Source organism: Vulpes lagopus, chromosome 1, assembly GCF_018345385.1.
Source record: "Vulpes lagopus strain Blue_001 chromosome 1, ASM1834538v1, whole genome shotgun sequence".
Classification (NCBI taxonomy): Eukaryota; Metazoa; Chordata; class Mammalia; order Carnivora; family Canidae; genus Vulpes; species Vulpes lagopus.
Window position 1 is genome coordinate 39,916,969 of NC_054824.1, and position 19,837 is coordinate 39,936,805.

General features: G+C 34.2%; 1 protein-coding gene across 17 annotated transcripts in view; it reads right to left on the bottom strand.

Annotated features, from left to right (window-relative positions):
* FAM135A (family with sequence similarity 135 member A) overlaps positions 1–19,837 on the bottom strand; it is a 124,755-nt gene continuing 104,918 nt past the window's right edge. For 16 of the 17 annotated variants that reach the window (XM_041754286.1, XM_041754332.1, XM_041754294.1 and 13 more), the window contains 4 exons: positions 17,944–18,095; positions 15,869–15,979; positions 4,267–4,380; positions 1–1,419 (listed from right to left, as the gene is read on the bottom strand). In XM_041754286.1, the coding sequence (XP_041610220.1) occupies positions 1,214–1,419; positions 4,267–4,380; positions 15,869–15,979; positions 17,944–18,095 (583 nt within the window). In that variant the 3' untranslated portion in view covers positions 1–1,213. The remainder of the gene's footprint in view (positions 1,420–4,266; positions 4,381–15,868; positions 15,980–17,943; positions 18,096–19,837) is intronic. The other variant, XM_041754302.1, reaches the window with a different exon arrangement.

Consider the following 19,837-nt stretch of genomic DNA (forward strand, 5'->3'; position numbering starts at 1 on the left):
TTCCTCCAGATAGTCATTTGTTCATTTATTAACACCAGAGGCAATAATAACACAATGCTAAAAATAAAACATGCATTATACAACACATACTTACAAAAACCTCTGTCCATCACAATTGGCAAATGCAAACAGACCTATCCATCCTTAGTGCATTATTATTTTCACAAGTAAAATAGGAAAGGAAAATAGTGAATTTAATGCTATTCAGCACCTTTAGGAAAGTCAAAAGACTTAACATCTCCATATATCAAAAACATTTGCATCTCTATCACCAAACATGTAATTATTTTGTTCCATTTTTAACATGAATTCTTTTATTTACATTACTTTTTAGTTCAACAAATTTTAATAATATTTAAAAATTATCTAAATTCATAAAAGTATTTCATAAATTTCAACACTTAAGTATTATTTACATACAAGAAAGTCCATGAAAAAAGTTAAAGAAATGTAGTCAGAAAGTTCAAGCAACACTACCAAATGTAGCAAAATTCCAACCAAATCAAAGCAGAGGGCATTCAACATTCAAAAATTTCTAGATGCTGCTAACATGAACATGAAAAAGTTCCAGTAATAAAAGTCAATGTGAGAAATAATGTTGAAATCACCAGTAGAAAATATATTTTAATAGGCATGACATATGTTTAATAGCAACAGTAATGACTTTTATAGAAAACTTTTATAACATTGTCATTTATGAACTACCTGGTTTGACAGGGCTAGAGTTGATTTCAAAAAATATACTTTAGCAGCCATAATTTTATTTCCAGTTAAAACATAGTAAAATGTTAAAAGTAAAATGTATAATTAACTAAATAATACCCCAATACTAGAAAATTTAAAATCCCATGCTATTCTTGCAATAAATGGCCTCTAACAGGATGTGTCTGATGTAAGGATTGTGGAAAGCCAATAATAAACAATCAGATATACATACGGGCTTAAAGTTTCACTGAAATACTTATGTAGCAAAATATATGAAAAAGTAATAGAAAAGTAAAAAGATAAAATTAAAAAAATATTGCACAGCCACATTACCTAGAAAGGAAAGTTGATGTTTAAAAAGCTCTAAACATGGATGATATAAATTATCTTCCATATAAAAAGGTATAAATATTTCTTAGAACTTATCAGCCTCTACAGTTTAATATAATACATTATTTGAATCATTGTTGAATGAGGTAATTATCAAGTCTCTAACAATGTTTTTATCCTATTGGAAATATTTGAGGGCAGCAACCAGAAAGAATTTCTCTAAAAATATTTCCGAATCAAGAACAGCTATATGTGCAGCTCTCCCAATGAGTGAATCAGCTGTATTGGGCAATGCATTGATGACATTGTATCGAACCAAATTACACTCCTTGCTTTGTAGAACTGGGCGAAGCAAGTTGTGGATCATTTCTGAATAGATTTGCCCTATGGAACAAACAGAAAACAAGAAAATTAGTTTACATGAATAACTGAAAAAATTCTATGCCAACTTTTATATAATTTATAAAATTTAGTCATATTATTTCTATTTAAAGCAGAAGAATGTCTTTTTTTTTTTTTAATTCATGGGAGACACAGAGAGAGAGGCAGAGACACAGGTGGAGGGAGAAACAGGCTCCTTGCAAGGAGCCCGATGTGGGACTTGATCCCAGATCCTGGGATCCTGCCCTGAGCCAGAGGCAGACGCTCAACCACTGAGCCACCTAGGCGTCCCAGAAGAATGTCTTTTAAAAGGTTTTCTTTTTCTTGGACTATCATTTTTGAGACTGTTCTATAAAAAATACAAATAACCACATTACCTAGCCAAGTAAAACTAATAAATTTATTATAAATTCTTTTAAATTTGATTCTTTTAATTCAAAGCAATGAATATAAGAGTAAATAATTTTATTCAACATTAGGTCACTTATGACTTGTTAACTTATTATGAAAATAAGATAGCCATGCTAAGACATTTTGCCTTTTATATATTATAGGGAATAGTCAGTGATACTGTAATAGTGTTCTATGGTGACAGATGGTAGCTACCCTTGTGGTGAGGATAGCATAATGTATAGAAAAGCTGAATCACTTACTATATGGTACACCTGAAACTAATGTAACATTGAGTGTCAACTATACAAAAAAAAAGACATTTTGCCTTTTAGAACTTTTAAAACTTGAACCTATAGCAAGTACTTTAAAAATGTTTCAGAGGCATTCAACATTATCCCACATATTTCCAAATTATTCTAAAAAAAAAATCAGTAACTTCCTATAGTCAGAAAAACAATGTAAGTTTGGCTCAGATCAGACAGGATCCTTTTTGGTCTAAGGATTTATTTAGTGCTTGGTTTTGCTTTTAATCTCAAAACTGTTTCTCCCTCTTTTTGGCTAATCCTGACAATGAACTTATTGAGGTCATTCTCAGCATTAAAGACGAAGGTTAGATATACATAAAGGCACAAACTGCCTTACAAGGGGCGAAAGAGTTTTTAATGCTTAACTACAGATGAGTGCTAACACATATCCATGGACCTGTGGATTTTATAGGCAAGTATCACATTTCTAAGGAGGGGCAGGGTTTATCTCTGAGGAATCATGAGAAGGGAAAAGTGTATAGAAGTACATTTAGAGAAAGAAGAGAGAGCTATTAAAGACAGAGATTAACACATCAGATAGATTCATAGAAAACTCCCACCTTTTCTCTTAGTTTTCACTGTGAATCAAGCTGGATTTCTCGTTACATGCTACTTGAAAAATATTTTTATATAGAAGTAGTCCAAACCTGTCTTGATTAGATTCCCCCTGTCCCCCCGTGGCACAGAATCTGTTAAAACAAGCACATTTCTCTAGTTTCTATGACCCATCTGAAGGTTAAATCTCTTCTGAATTTTCCCCTAAGTTCCTATAGAAGTTGACAACAATAAAAAAATTATTCTGATGTCATGAAACGTTAAAAAAATATTTGTTAAATGAATAGAGTACCTACTATGTATGTGCCAGGCATCATGTTAGGCAATGCCAATACAAATGTGTATAAGGGAGATTCCCTGCTTAAAGAGATTGTTTACTGTTAAAATGTGGAAAAAGCAAAGGATTAAGAGTTTGCTTAAAAATCACTCTCATTCCAAAAAAGTAACTGAGCAAATATGGGAGGTTGGACACCCAACCAAGTTCTTGCCCTAATCCTGTAATTAATTAATCGCCAGTGACTTTGGATCAGCCACTTAGCATCTCAATTATAAAATAAGTAAACAGGGCACATTGTGTGTCTGCCTTTGGCTCAGGTCATGATCCCAGGATGCTGGGATCAAGTCTCACATCGGGCTCCCCATAGGGAGCCTGCTTTTCCCTCTGCCTATGTCTCTGCCTCTCTCTGTGTGTCTCATGAATAAATAAGTAAAATTTGTTAAAAAGTTAAAAAATAAAATAAGCAAATAGGATGCAAATCTCCTGGCTCTAATTAGCTATGATTTAAATTTCTTTTGTTATTCAAGATAGCAATAACAAAAGAATATATAAAATCTTTATTACTTTATTGAAGTAAAATAAGTCTTTGCTTCCATCTTTGACTAAAAGCAAGATACAGCAGATCATGCAGCATGATGATTACCATAATCACCAATCCCAATAATCCAGGGGAAATTAAACTACAGATTACTTTTGAGGCAGCAAAATGAAGGGCATTTATAATTAGGAAAAGAACTCTTTCAAAAGAATGATTTTTTAAAGATTTTATTTATTTATTCATGAGAGACACAGAGAGAGAGAGAGAGAGAGAGAGAGAGAGAGAGAGAGGCAGAGAGACACAGGTAGAGGGAGAAGCAGGCTCCATTGCAGGGAGCCCAACGTGGGACTCGATCCTGGGACTCTAGGATCACGCCCAGAGCTAAAGACAGACACTCAACCACTACTGAGCTACCCAGGCATCCCAAGATGATTGTTTTATTGGCAAAACCATTTCACATGGCAGGAGAAAAGAAAAGAAGAAAAAAAGAGGAAGGATAGCTGTTAACATCAGTGGGTAAAAAAGAAAGTAAAATGAAAGAAAGATGAAAGAAAGAAAGTGACTACAAGAAAAATTTGGGAAAAAGCTCAGGTGTAGTTACAACTGTTTGAAATACTTTTTTTTTTTTTAATGTATAGGGAACTCCATATAAAATAATGATTCAGTCATAAGCAGGCATTTAAAATAATAATAAAAGTGATCAACTGACATATAAAAAATGTTATGGGATGCATTGTCAGAGAAACAAATGGAGATGAAATACTTCCAATTTATTTAGTTACCTGACTGTTTGTCCTTTAATGCTGTTTTACACATTTCAATGCGGGCAGAGTGATAAGGAACATAGCGATCCTGTAGAGATCCCACTAGCACAACATTTTTGAAATAATGAAGCCCTATAAAGAAAAAATACTGAATTATAATGCAACCAGATTAATTAGCCAGATTTAAAATAATTTAGTAGTATACTACATGACAGGAAATTTTTAATTTCCTCAATAGTATTAAGTTTATAGCTTTACAAAAATTTTTAAATTTATTTATAGGGGCACCTGGTGGGGTCAGTCTGATAAGCCTCTGAATTTGGTCATGATCTCAGGGTCTTGGGATGGAGCTTTGCCTCGGGATCCCTGCTCAGTGGGGAGTCTGCTTCTCTCTCCTCCTGTCCCTCCCCCCACTAGGTGCTGGCTTTCCCTCTCAAATAAATAAAGGTTTTATTCATTCATTCATTTATTTGAGAGGGGGAGAGAGAGAGTCCACACACAAATGACAGGGAGGAGGAAGGCAAAGGGAGAGGGAAAAGCCAACTCCATGAGGCCAAAGGCTCTTGATCTGAGGACCTGAGCAGAAATTAAGAGTCCCAAACTCAACTGACTGGGCCACGTAGGTGCCATAAATTTATGGATTTTACATCAGATGAATTCTTTCTCCAAATTTCTATATATTATCTATAAAAACCCCTACCTTCACTGTATACAGTTTATGTGCTGGTATGAGAAATGTCTGTACTGAGTGAGGCAAGGATTGTGATGTGGTGGTGTGGGGGTACTGGAGGGATTAGATATGGTGGGCTAAAATTCTATAGGAAGTATTTTATGACTTTCTCACTTTCCAGAGGATATTTCTCAATATTTAGGACTATTTCTCAAAGAAAAAAATTATACTTTTTCATAAAAATAAAATGATTTCAAATGAAATCATTTGAAGCTGACTTTTTTAAGTTTTCATTTGACTATTGCCTAATATTACTATTTACTCCTTATTTGTATAATGTTAAGAGGATATGTACTTAGATTTTTCAATAATAATAATGAGTTCTGTGATCCATCCACCTGACTTCAGTCAGGTCCCTCTATATTTATTTTTTAGTAAATTAGGTGAATTTAGGGTTTGTGATACATTGAATTAACTCACTTAAGTACTGAAACCAGGTTCCTGGCCACCTTATTAACCGTAATGTGTAGCTCTAATAATAAATAAATAATAAAAAATCATGTGTTATTAAATAAGATACAAACCAATAACAACAATACATTAGAACTGGGGTATTTACTTTACGGCATATAATTTTGTTGTGGAACATTCCAGAGTAAAATTTTGATACTTTTTGCCTATTGGAATTCAGATTCTGTCTCACAGGCCAATTGTGGGGACTACTGTGGATCCAGCCTTTGTAAATGCTCCTTTCCCTCTCAGAATTTATGATCGTAATGAGAGATCCTAGACCTTCACACAGGTAGATGAGACTGTTTACAGCCTCTATATCAAATGTAAGGTTATCTCCTCCCTTTTCTCAATGAGAAGATAACACTTGGGGCAATTTGAATATACAAAATTCTAGGGATATAAATGAAATAATCAATGTCTATAATACACAATTACAAAAACATTTAAAATGATATTTTAGAAAAATATTATTAAAAATGGATTTTTTCCCTTCATTCTTACATTTCGTGACAAATTAATTCTACTTTTGGCATCATTTGAAACCAATGTAACATTAGTGCTACTCTGGGAATTATCTATGTGTCCTTAGAGCAGAGATCTTACTGGTACACATTTATTTACCCTCAAGAGTAATTTAAGACTTTCCATACTTGAAACTAATGTAACAATGTATGTTAATCATACTTCTATTTAAAAAAAAACCCTTCCATGCAAAAGCACAATATTAGTATTAATATCTTATTGAAAAATTTATTAAAATTAGACTACTAAATTTAAAATGTATTTTTAAAGTACTGTCTTAGGAATCACATTTAGAAATGACAATATAGTATATTTATATCAGTGTCAGGATCTTTGATTTTATTTATTTCATTGCTAGGGAATCTGAGAATTAACAGTTTTTTTTAGAAATACCCTCATCTAATATTTACTGATTTTGCATACTTCCATTCCACCCAGCTGCCTAAACCTGCAGAGACAAGACACTTCTCTCAAGGAACTAAGTCTGGGGCAGCCCCGGTGGCCCAGTGGTTTAGCGCCACCTTCAGCCCAGGGTGTGATCCTGGAGACCCAGGATGGAGTCCCATGTCGGGTCCCTGCAGGGAGCCTGCTTCTCCCTCTGCCTGTGTCTCTCTCTGCCTCTCATGAATAAATAAAAAATAAAATCTTTTTTTTTTTTTAAAAGGAATTCAGTCTGAAGCAGTGATTCTCAACCTGAGTGTCATTTCCTTGTAGAAGCAGATCAGAATCTCTGCAAGGAGCTTCTGCTTCTGCCTGGAAGGTTTGCTTTTTGTATCAGCCAAGACCCAGGTTAGTTAAATAGACTGACTCTCTTTGAATCTTTTGGTTTTAATCCCTATCTAGCAATGTTGGCTAAGCAGGGCAGAAACTCAAAGTGAAACATGATAGGCCCCTGAGATGCAATGCTGGTACGAATTACACAAGTGCCCCAGCTATACTGAAGTCTCACTAATGAAAGTGTCTGAAGTCTTTACTGGGAGTCCTATTCTAGGTTCATCTTCTCTGCACCTACACTGATGCTACCTGCTCAAGATAACCTAGTTATTGGCCTTTGGGTTAGCACTTGACTCAGTCCTGCAAGTGGCTAATCCTAGTTTGAAAAGTTACTTCTAACTTGGGAAAACAACAGCTCCCCATTTAACTAAAAATTTTCTGAATATATTAGTTACTTTTCAGGTACCAAGAAAGAGATTAAAATACATCTTCAATATTTTTGTGGACTGTATAATAAGATGATTTCTGTATGAACGCTATAATGGTATGGTAACTTTCATCTTCATTATTTTAGTCTTCCTGATACTTCTGGCAACACATTTTTTTCCTAAAAATTTTAATGGGTTTTAAAGCAGTTCATATTGACTCATTTTATATTTACCCTCTGGAATTGGCTCAAGCAGTAGTTCTAAACTGGTGGCTCTGCACCTAAAGGGACATTAAGCAGTGTCTGAAGACATTTTTGTTATCACAACCAGGGGGACTGGAGTGATGAGGGCATGGAGGAGGGTGTGTGCTACTGGCATTTAGTGGGGTGAGGCTAGGGATGCTACTAAGTATCTTAAAATGCATAAGACCACCCCTGATGATGAAGATTTATCCAGCCCAAAATGTTAATAGTGCTGAGATGAAGAAAACCCTGTGCTTTTAAAACTGACACATACTAAAATATATTACACTATTCTTATTTTTACTCATTTATTTTACATTTGAAAGAATTTGCTTCCCAAAATGTTAGCTGATGCTGGTTCTTTCCTACACTTTCAGAAACAAAATACAAATGTTACTTACAAATCAATGGATATCTATTATTAAACACCTCTGTAATCTGCTGGAAGAAAAGATTCTCTTGTGCCATAGTAGCACAGCAGGAAATCTCCTTAATTATTATATTTTCTTTGTCAGAACTCAATAGCTGGTGAAGAGATGCTAAACAGATGTTTTTTGGGAAAATCTTAAAATAAGGTGTTTCTGCAATTCCAACAATAGATTCTCATTGGGCTATTTTTGAGCCCTCATTGCAGAATGCAAGAATGCCCATGGTCCTCTTTATGTAATCTTGACTGCTTCACCACAGGTGTCACTAAATACGTATGCAATATACACTTTACACTTTACAATGTAGAATATACCTTCTACATTGTTCTAGTTCTTCATCTTCTTTCTTTCTTTTGATACTCAATGCTGAGACACTAGTATGCCATAACTATACTGTGTAATTTGTAGAATGCAATTATTGCATTCTGTTTTTGGGTCATAAGTTGTTATAAAAATTTAATGAATGTTTATAATTTTAACACCTTAATCAAAATAGATAATTTCCTCTTAAAAGTAACATTTCCTTAAAGCTTTACTAGATCTTTTGTGTTCAAACAAAAAAGGCAATACACACTTAATAAATATATGATTTTTACAAAAACATAACATTTCTCAATTTTTTAAAGAAATCATATAAATTATTTTATGCTTTTAAATGCTTCTTTAATTTTAAAATAATAAATAGCTTTTAATTAAGGAAAGCTACTAATGATACATTGCAGAAAAGACTGTCAGTGGACAAGGACATCTATGACCTCATAGCTTTACCAGCAAAATATAAAATAAAATTATAGAAAGTATTGTTTAAAATATATAAAGTAAAATATAAAAGAGAAACTATCACTAAGGCTTTTGATTATTTAAAAACACCTGAGAGGGGCACCTGAGTGGCTCAGTGGGTTTAAGCATCGGCCTTCAGCTCAGGTCATGATCTCAGGGTCCTGGGATAGAGCCCAGGGCTCCCTGCTTAGCGGGGAGTCTTCTTCTCCCTCCCCCTATTCCCCACCCCCTGCTTGTGCTCTCTCAAATAGATAAATAGAATCCTAAAAAAAAAAAATTAAAAAAATAAAAACACCTGAAAAGTACGTATTAGTTAAGTAAGCATTGCTTTATGTTTTGTTTTACTTATCTTTCTGCTGTGAATCCAAATATAATTACTTTGTAAATAAAGTAATTTACGTATGTTATAATGATAAATTATTATGCATTTATATATTATATATAGCTATGTAATTATATGTGTGTGGGTGTGTGTGTGGGTGTAGGAATTGACCACTCATTTCTCACAATTTTCTAGATGACCAAAAAAACCTCAAAAAACAAAACAAAACAAAAACTAGGAAAAAACAAAGCTCAAGATAGACTTGGACCACCTCTGTCATAATTTAAAAATCAACTAGTGAGTATGTTGGTATTTAAAACTGCAATTAGAAACAGTTTCTAAGGTTCCCGAAAATATGCATTACTGGCTAAACATGACACAACTGGAACATGCATGACTGCTTACTAGCTTTATGACTTCAGACAAGTTACTCAACTTCTCTGTGCTTCAATGTCCTTATTTGCAATATGGGGCAATAATAGCCTTAATAAGATTAAATAAGCTAGTATATATATATATATATATATATATATATATATATGTGTGTTTAGATAGTACCTGGAATATAGTATGTGCCATACGTGTGTTGGGTATTGTTATTTATTCTTGTATTTTAGTATTATCTAATGCATTGCTCCTGATTAGAAAATAGCATTCTTTCATGTTAGTTCAATTCAGATGTATATTAATAGACTTATATTTGGGTACAAGTAGAAATCTTAAAACAGGGATGCCTGGGTGGTTCAGCAGTTGGGCATCTGCCTTTGGCTCAGAGCTTGATCCCGAGATCCAGGATCCAGGATCGAGTCCCGCATGGGGCTCCCTGCAGGGAGTCTGCTTCTCCCTCTGCCTGTGTCTCTGCCTCTTTTTCTGTGTCTCTCATGAATAAATAAATAAATCTTAAAAAAAAAAAAGAAATCCTAAAACATAAATACAATTTTAATAAGTCATTTGAGTAATTTTTTATAGCCAGTAATACTGACATTTAGATGAGCTAATTTTTAATAGTTTTGTTAGAAAAATCTCCTAAAACAGATTTGTGATGGTAATGTGAAAGCAAATTTTTATAATTTAAAATACTAATATTATTTTAGTTCAGGCACTCTTCATTTAGAGCTATTTTTACCATCTAACATCTATTGAATTTTGTGCTATTCAAAACAGTAATGGTTTCACATGGATTATCTCATTCGATCCTTTAATAGTCTTGAGGAAGATACTATTATTCCCATTTTACCAATGAAGAAACTGAAGCCTATTTAGATTAAGGATCCTACTCAGTTTTTCAGCTAAAACTAGTATCTACGATTGACTTTAGGTTTGGCTCATAAACAGTTATTAGGCTGGTACAACTGGAGGGAAGGTATGAGTCTTGTCATGAACTGTAAGGCAAATAGTCAATTAGTAACTTGTAAGCAAAAGTTTTAACTAATCTTTAAGAAATAACTCAAGTGCAAAAGATCTACTCACATCTATTAGTAATTAGAAATAGCAGTACAAATATCTGTTCAGATGGGGGAAGGCCATGGATTATAGAATTTTTATTGTAAAATTTTATTTATGCCTTCTTTAGTGTTTTTATTTTCTTATGTTGCTACTATTCCTATTGCTAATTTTACTTTGTAAAATACAGCATAAATATGTAGACCCCAGGGAACATTTATATTTGGTTTTGCCTTTCATACATTTCCTAACCTGTCAACAGCAGTGGTACAAACTTCATGTACCTAGAACACAGTAGTTCCAGTTAGTGTCATAAGTTTTTCCCACGTGAGTACTATACACTCTATTTGATCTGTAGGCATATCTTGTATTTTAATGAATCAAGTAAATATTTCTGTGCACTGTATGTAACTTATTCTTGCTTTGTACTCTTAGAAACAAAACATAAAACTTGACCTATAAAAGAACTTTTCTTTCTCTGATTCTAATGACAGACAATACATGAAATAACCATTCCAAAATCTCTTTCTCACATTAATAACATTTAAGGCAGAACCCTGAAAAGATTAAAACAGCACTCAAACGAAGTGGGCATTATTCAATTAGTAAATCTATCCAGTGTTTACATCAAATGTTTCAGGAGCAGAATGTAGGACACAAGGGATGAGAATGAAGGTAAAAAATAGATTTAAATGCCTACGGCTTAGATTACAAATTCAAGTTACTTGCAATTTGGAACTATCAGTCACCAAATACATGGGTTTGATTTCCAGCTTACCATATAATATTGACCTGCCTTTGGACACTGAAAATAGTATTGAAAAGACCATTCATTGATGCAGTGAGTTTATACTGAACACTTACTAAGGGAAGGACTATAGTAAATACTGTTTATATGAGGAGTGGGAAAGAGTTGTCACAAATGTATCCTATTATTGAAAAGGAAGTTAAGGTATATAAAAGTGACTATATGAGATAAACTGTAACAGGTATGGTAAATGAGGTTCATATATAATACCATAAGAGTTCAGTTGTAACATTAACAATCTTGGGAAGTAGAATGAAAAGAAGTGGGATCAAAGATGACACTGAGATATTTCAAACTAAGTAATGTAGAAAACAGAGTACTATTAAAAATTTTTGAAAGAAGAGTTAGTTAAAGAAGACAATATGTTCAGGTTTAGACATATGTTTCAATATAAGTAGAGATGTCTAGCACACAAATGAAGACTGGAATTCATTAGTGAGGTCAGTTTGGAGGCGTAAGATCTGGGATATATATATATATAAATATTGGGCAATCAATTAGGCACTCAGAATAGAGGAGCATTAAATCAGAGAGGGCCACAAGAAAGCTTTTTTGTTTTGTAAATTTTTATTTACTTATGATAGTCACACACACACACACACACACACACACACACACACAGAGGCAGAGACATAGGCAGAGGGAGAAGCAGGCTCTATGCACCGGGAGCCTGATGTGGGATTTGATCCCGGGTCTCCAGGATCGCGCCCTGGGCCAAAGGCAGGTGTCAAACTGCTGCGCCACCCAGGGATCCCCTCAAGAAAGCTTTTAATAGCAAGTGGTGTTTGAGTTTAATTTTAGAAGATGGAAAGAATTGGTTCTAAAAAGATGAGTAAGCACATGGGGAGGAATGGTGGTAGAAAGAGCATGGGTGAATATAAGTGTAAAACATGTGGCATGCCTAAAACAAAGGATGTGTGGATGGGTGGAGTAGGATATGAAATTAGTGAAAGAATCAGGAACCAGATTATAAAGGATTTGATGCCCTAAACCATGGAATTAAAACCTTATCCTGAAAGCCACAATGTACCATGAAAAGATGCTCAAACAGAAGCAATATGGTTTGATTTAACTTTTAGAAGATACTTTTAACTAATAAGGAAATGAGATGAGGGAGAAGAGGGCATACAGGAGGCAGAGTAACCAGTTTGGACGCTATAGCAATAATCTTAGTAAAAGTGATGAAGGTTGAACTAAGGCAGTGGCAAAGAGAAGAGAGAAGACTCCATTAGCTATAAAAGAAGGCTGAGGGGATCCCTGGGTGGCGCAGCGGTTTTGGCGCCTGCCTTTGGCCCAGGGCGCGATCCTGGAGACCCGGGATCGAATCCCACATCGGGCTCCCGGTGCATGGAGCCTGCTTCTTCCTCTGCCTATGTCTCTGCGTCTCTCTCTCTCATTCTGTGACTATCATAAATAAATAAATAAATAAATAAATAAATAAATAAATAAATAAATAAATAAATTTATTAAAAAAAAAAAAGAAGGATGAATGTTTCAGGGCTTAGTAACAAAGCAGATGTGTGGGGAGACCGAGAAAAATCAAAAAACAACTTCTAAGTTTTTGGCTGGGCAAATGGTGGTAGATGTGGAATTGAAAGAAATTAATCTGAGGGAAAAGATGAGGTATCTGAAAACACTGCACTTTAGGTAACTGTGAACCATCTATGTACTTAGGAGGTAGCTGGACATATCAGTCTAGAATATAGCCTAGAAGACTGAACTAGAGATATATATTTGAGTTACCAATGGTGAAGATGGATATGAAATGATGCTATCAAAGAAGAATGTATAGAGTGAGAAGAGCAGATGACAGAAGCTGGAGCCCAAGAATACTTCTATTTAAAGGGCAAGGAGAGAAAAAGAATCCATGTAGGAAGCAGAGAGCCAATATGGAAGAAAACCAGGAAAGGCTGATACAGAATGGGAAATAGGAAAGTATTTCAAAAAGGGCATTTTAAATATAATGCCAGCATGTTTAAATAAAAGGAAGAAAAGAGAGAATTGAATATGGCAAGCTTCAATAGAATGGTGAGGACAGAAATCAGATTACAGTGGACTGAAGAGTGAAATAAAAGGTGAGGAAGTAGAGAAAATAATTGCTTTCTTTTTCAAGAGCCTTAATTCATATATAAAAAAAGAAAGAGAAAAAGAGTCAGTGATGAAAGGAGGTATTTATTATTATTATGACTTAAGATGGGAGAAAATGGAGTAACTTTATATGTTAAGGGGTTAGACACTGAAAAGGGAGAGTTTATTTACTTTTTATTATTTTTTAAAGATTTTACTTATTCGTAAGAGACAGAGAGAGGAGCAGAGACACAGGCAGAGGGAGAAGCAGGCTCCCTGTGAGGAGCCTGATGTGGGACTCGATCCTAGAAGCCTGGGATCACAACCTGAGCCAAAGGCAGATGCTCAACCACTGAGCCACCCAGGTGCCCTAAAATGGGAGAGTTTAAAGAAAGAAGGAATGGATTCTAAAGCAGAAGGAATGGGTTCCAAAACTAGAAGGAAAACAAAGGTGTGCTAATGTTTGTAGGTAAAAAGAAAGGAAGTAGGAAAGTTCTCGCTTGATGGCCTTCACTGTCACAGATAAAGTAGGAAACAAAGTCATTAGTAGAAGTTGTAGTTTAGTCTGAGGAAGAGAGGTAAAAAAACTGGAAAAGCTTTGGGGCACCTGGGTGGCTCAGTCAGTTAAGCATCTGACTCTTGGTTTTGGCTCAGGTCCTGGTTTCATGGGTTGTGAGATCAAGCCCTGCATTAGGGTTGGCGCTTAGCAGAATCTGCTTGAGATTCTTTCTCTCTGCCCCTTCCTCCACTTGCACTTAATAAATAAATCTTTAAAAAAAAAACTGGAAAAGCTTCTAGAGAATGGTTAGGAAACTATTAGAGTTAACTAGATAGGAACTCCATGGATCTACAGCGGCACTGATCTGCATGTCTGTGTGATCCATTTTGGTAGAACTCAACAAGCCAGGTAAAGAAACAGTAGTATAGGTTGCTGGACGGCTATGATGAAAAAACACTGGGTAAAAAATGTATGAATGATAAAAGTGATAACTCATGGAATCTGGGATGGATCAAGAAGGGAGTAGAACGATGATGAACAGGGTAATTTGAGAAATTGAGTAGGGGCCTTAAATAGTCTAAAAAGCAAATGAGAATAAGGAAGTGAGTGAGAAATGAGGATATATTGTAGTCACAGAACAGAATACTGGTTGAAATTTCAGGGGTGGAATGTAGCCATGGGTATGGGTTCAAAGTGGAGTGGAATGAAGGTTACTACAGTTGAGAAAGGCTCTGTAATGCTTGATAATGTTCTAAAGGGTTGACTTCATCAAATCACCTAAAATGATTCCAAGATCAAGTATATTAAGAACAAAGAAGAATATCTTCTCCCAAACATTAACTGTAAATTTGTCAATGAACCCTTATCAGAATTCCCACTGAATATATGAGGAATGATCAGGAGATTATTACATTAAAGATGACTAGAAGGTAGCAGAAATTTGATGGTACAAACCTCAAAGGATAGTTTTATGACAGCAGAGGAATAATGATTCCAGCTAGAAATGGAAAGCAAGAGGACTATTTCCTCCACTCCAGATGGTACTCAGTAAATGAGAAACTGAGCTTCTCCTATAGCAGGGTTTAGCAAGGTGTGGCCTATAGGATCTGGCCTGCTGCCTTTTTGGTTGTTGTTGGAACATAGCTACACTCATTTGTTTATCTATTATCCAAGGCTATTTTTGTGCTACACTGGTATTGTTGAATAGTTGCAACAAAGATCAATCACATGGCCTGCAAAGCCAAAATATTTACTATCTGGCCCTTTAGCGAAAAATTTTGCCAACCTCTGTTCTACAGTCAAGGGGAATGGAAAAATGGAGGTTCGGTGGGGAAGTTTCTAGGTTTCACTTATGTATCTACTTTTAGAAGGAAGTGGAAACAGCATTTTTTTGAAGAAGATAAACATATAAAGTCAGTCTGTTCCCCTCAAATGGAGATTTCAAAGGACACAGTGGAAAGAATATGGTAAGGTCATTTATAGACAATGAGGTTGGCAAAGTAGTAATTGAGGATCTCAGGTTGTAAAAGCTCGGTATATAATGCAAGATGGGGAATATACTTAATAATCAGTTAATAAGAGATGAGTAAAAAGATTCATCCAGTAGTGGGAATTTAACTATTAATAGTTTAGTTTCTGGGGGCACCTGGATGGCTTAGTCAGTTGAACATCTGACTTGATTTTGGCCCAGATTGGAACCTCAGGGTGGTGGTCATGAGCCCTGCATTGGGTTGTGTGCTGGGTATGGAACCTGCTTAAGATTCTTTCTCTCTTGCTCTTTCTCCCTCTACCCTCCCCCCAGTTTAGTTTTTGAAATTTTCCATAAAAGTTTTATAGCCCTAGAACAGGAAGGTAGAAGAATATGTGGCAGTTTATAAAGAGGGTTGAGGACTGGGGTAGGAGCAGGAGGACAGAAAGACTAGGACAGGCAGCGGCCCAGTTCAAAAACTGACTTACAATTGGTACTAAATTATAAATGTTAAAAAGTTTAGGATAATTTCAAAGTACTGGTGTTTACACAACACAAATACAATCATGTAAAAAAATCAAACATGTTATTGTGAGTTTATTTCATTACTGAAAAATTACAATTGAAAACTTTTTTAATCACCACAAAGACATGTTGATAATTTGCTAAATATTTATTTTTAAAAAAGGTTTTCAAAACTGTTACTATATACTTACCTGCTTTATTACTAAGCCTGTATAAGAAAGTTTGGCGAGGGTCTGAATGATCTCGACATGTCAGTTGTAAAAGAGAACCTGATTTTTTCCATTTCTGCATAAACCACAGACCTACAGAATTATAAATGATATGTGAGTAAAACTGGAAATATGTGGTAACATATACGAAGATTATTAATTTTAGTACACATTCCACTTTAAAAATGACATCTACCAAACTAGCATTTTCTTTTTTTTAAAGATTTTATTATTTATTCATGAGAGACAGAGACAGAGAGAGAGAGAGAGGGAGAGAGAGAGAGAGAGAGGTAGAGACACAGGCAGAGGGAGAAGCAGGCTCCATGCAAGGAGCCTGACTTGGGACTCGATCCCGGGTCTCCAGGATCAGGCCCTGGGCTGAAGGCGGCACTAAACCTCTGAGCCACCCGGACTGCCCCAAACTAGCATTTTCTTAATAAAAAATGTTATTTGTAAAATATTTCCTTCTTCTGATAACTAATAGAAACCTACATATAAGTTAACTATGGGTTAAAGATGGTTGGTAGACGGCTTGCTATTTCTATCACATTCACTAACGAAACAGATCATGGTTTAAGGAATTTGGGAAAATTATACCTTTAGATATATTTGTTCAAATTATAAAGAAGCAGAGAGAGAAAAAACTTCAAATACAGTAGTAGATTCGAATGCTTAAGTTGAGCTTTTAGTCTAGAGATAAATACAGTTATGGTAGATTAACTATAAGCAGTAACTCTTGGATGAGCAATTGGTTAATGTTTTTGGTGACAGCTGAATATAATGAAGTTTCATATTTTTATGTATGTATGTATGTATCTATTTATTTATTGGGAGGGGCAAAGGGAGATGGAGAACCTTAAGCAGGCTTGATCTCACAATCCTGAGATTATGATCTGAGCTGAATTCAAGACTCAGGTGCTTAACCAACTGAGCCAACCAGGTGCCCCTGAAGTTTCATATTTAATTGTATTTCTTTGTATTATCAGTTACCCAAATTTAAATGTATCTTTCCCTTAATTAAGAGAAACCTCAATCACTCTAGAAGGGGTTTTCAAGATTGTCAATATTAATTTCCACTTTTGTTGCTTCTAATATTACAGAGGGGAACAGGGGCAGAAAAGAGAAAAAAACTCCTTAGTTGATTAAATCTGCAATTGTAGGCCTATTTGGGGAAGTTTAGTGAAGAAAGGAATTCAAGGACTATATCCTATTTACATTGGGTTCTATTTTATGTTACTCACGGATTTCATCTTTTCCATATCCTCTTTTTTTTTTTCTTTAAATATAGGACTAGGTATTTTTTGGATACCACAATTTGGAAAGGGATACAAGGAAAATAGTATGGTTTCTTTATCAGTGAAAGTGAAAGACAAAATAGAAATAAGAGTTTCAAGGTTCAATGTCAAGAGACAGAATGAAATCTAATTTATTCCCACAATGGGAATCAATGGACTAAACTAAAAACTACTTAAAAAATCCAAGGGAAAAACCAAACCAAAGGCAAATCAAATATCAGATCTTCATTCCAATAAAGAATATTCATTCCAATAAAATCTTAATTCCAATAAATTAAAATCTTAATTCCAATAAAATCTTAACTTTCATTTTAATTTTTAAAAACATTTTAGAATTTTTTTCATAACATCCTTTTATTGTTACCAAACCAAAATCAGAATTAACATTCAATATATACTATTTTATAACTTTATATTAAATATAGATATTTTTATCTGTTCAACTCATGGAATAACAGAATAGCCTGTTTAGAAGATAAACATTTACTGAAAATATTTAGACAGTTTAATGAAAATTAGTTAAAAATGCTCGTCACTTTTGATATATATCATCTCAATATAATATTCATTTTCTGAAATGACTTTTATCAGCTTACTTCATGTGCATGACAAAATAGAAAAATGTCTACATCTTTTGTTGCATGAAATTCTAAGCATGTGACAAGTGAGCTTTAAGATAGATAAACACCAGAAAACATTAAATTTGTATTTAAATTTTCTCCCCATGCCATATTTTTTATACTAAACAAGAAAACTTGTTACCTGTATTAACAAGAGCACTGCTATTGTAGAGTGTACCAAGGTGAGGTCCAGAAAGAGATAAAAAAGTATGAAGTTTGTTGAGGTAATATCTAAACCTTGGCCTTGTAAGCACTGAACGGATTATTAAATTGCCCAACGAATGTCCAATAAAGCTTTAAGAAAAAAAAGAGACATTTCTCCCATAGTATTAATTTTAAAAAGAAATATTAAAGCTGATACCTCTGTATACAGATGTGAAATACTTAGTATTTGGAAATTTCTAATATGTTTAAAACTATGGTTTGATACTTTGAAGTGATGTAACTTAAACTTTGAAGGTAAAAATGTGAGAATGTAATAAAAAATTCCTATTATATAATTTAAATGCTTATCTATAGAAATAAGATACTACTTATCAGAAAACTTTTACTCAGAGTTTGTAATTGCTTAGAAAGAAACACATTTTAAAAGTAACTACATTGACTAGATGATAAATTTGCCTCCTTAGGCACACATACCAATTATTACTCATTAAGTCATGATTTAAAACAAAATAATGAAATTGTACCTATAAAGGATGACTTAGGAAAAATTATATATGTTTCATTTATTCTCTAGTCTACACTCTAAAATTTATAAAGCACCTCACCTTTATTAAGGAATAGTTTAAATCAAAAGAGCCTTTTTACTTACATCATTATGCAATAGATGATATATAATATTTACATACACACATATTTAAAGATCTTATTTGTTTATTCATGAGACACACACACACACACACACACACACACACACACACAGGCAGAGACATAGGCAGAGGGACAAGAAGGCTCCCTGCAGGGAGCGTGATGCGGGACATGATCCCAGGACCCTGGGATCACTCCCTAGGCCAAAGGCAGATGCCCAGATCCCTGGGCCAAAGCACTGAGCCATCCAGGTGTCCCAATAAATGGTATATTAATCCCTGGGAATAATTAACAATGAAAGAAGAGAGTTTGAAAGCTATCTTAAACTGGCTTATTGGTATAGCTAGTGAGAAGCTCAGGATAAACTTCCTTCCGAAATTGAAGTCCAGAAGCTGTGGGGTGAGAGACTAATAGTCCCGAATTAACCAGTTTAGGCTTTTGAATAATGGTTGATTATAACTGACAATCTAATCTAAAAGAGGTAATACTTTTGTGGATGAGTGAAAAAACTGAAATATTATTTTCTCATCATAAAACAATAAATAAAAGGAATCTAAGGTCATTGTAGAAAATGTAATAAATGAAAAGTATTTTTTTTAATGAAAAGTATTTTAAAATTTGTAAGAGAATAATTAGCAAAAGAAAATAAACTTCTCCTTCCTCCTACCATACCTGCATCTCCTTCCATTTTAACAGAAATCAGTTTTTAAAAAATGGCTTCAAATAAAAACCTGTTTATCTCTATTTCTTAGTCCTTACTCACCATACTTCAAACTGGAAACAAATTCTTTCAAAAGCCTATTTATATAATATATAAGCCAGCTTATTCCTCTAACTCAGTTGGGATATGAAGGTAATCATTATTCTACTTTTTGAGGCAGAGAGATTAGTTTTGATTTTTTTCTTTAAGTCCTACTGTACTAGAGGAAACAAATACTTTTCTTCCTTCCATGTCTATCTACAGTATCTGCTTAAATTATGAGACTTACATTGCTTTGATCATCTTGCTTGGGGAAAACTAACTCACAAAGGAGAGTCAGGAAACCTTGAAAGTATTTTTATTGTTTCATTTGTTTGTGTATCCATTGTCCTTATAATCTTTTTTTTTTTTTTTGGTAACAGCTTTAATGAGATATAAGTCACATACCATAACATTCATCCATTTAAAATATATAATTCAATGGTTTTTAGTGTATTCACAGAGTTGTGTAACCACCATGATAGAT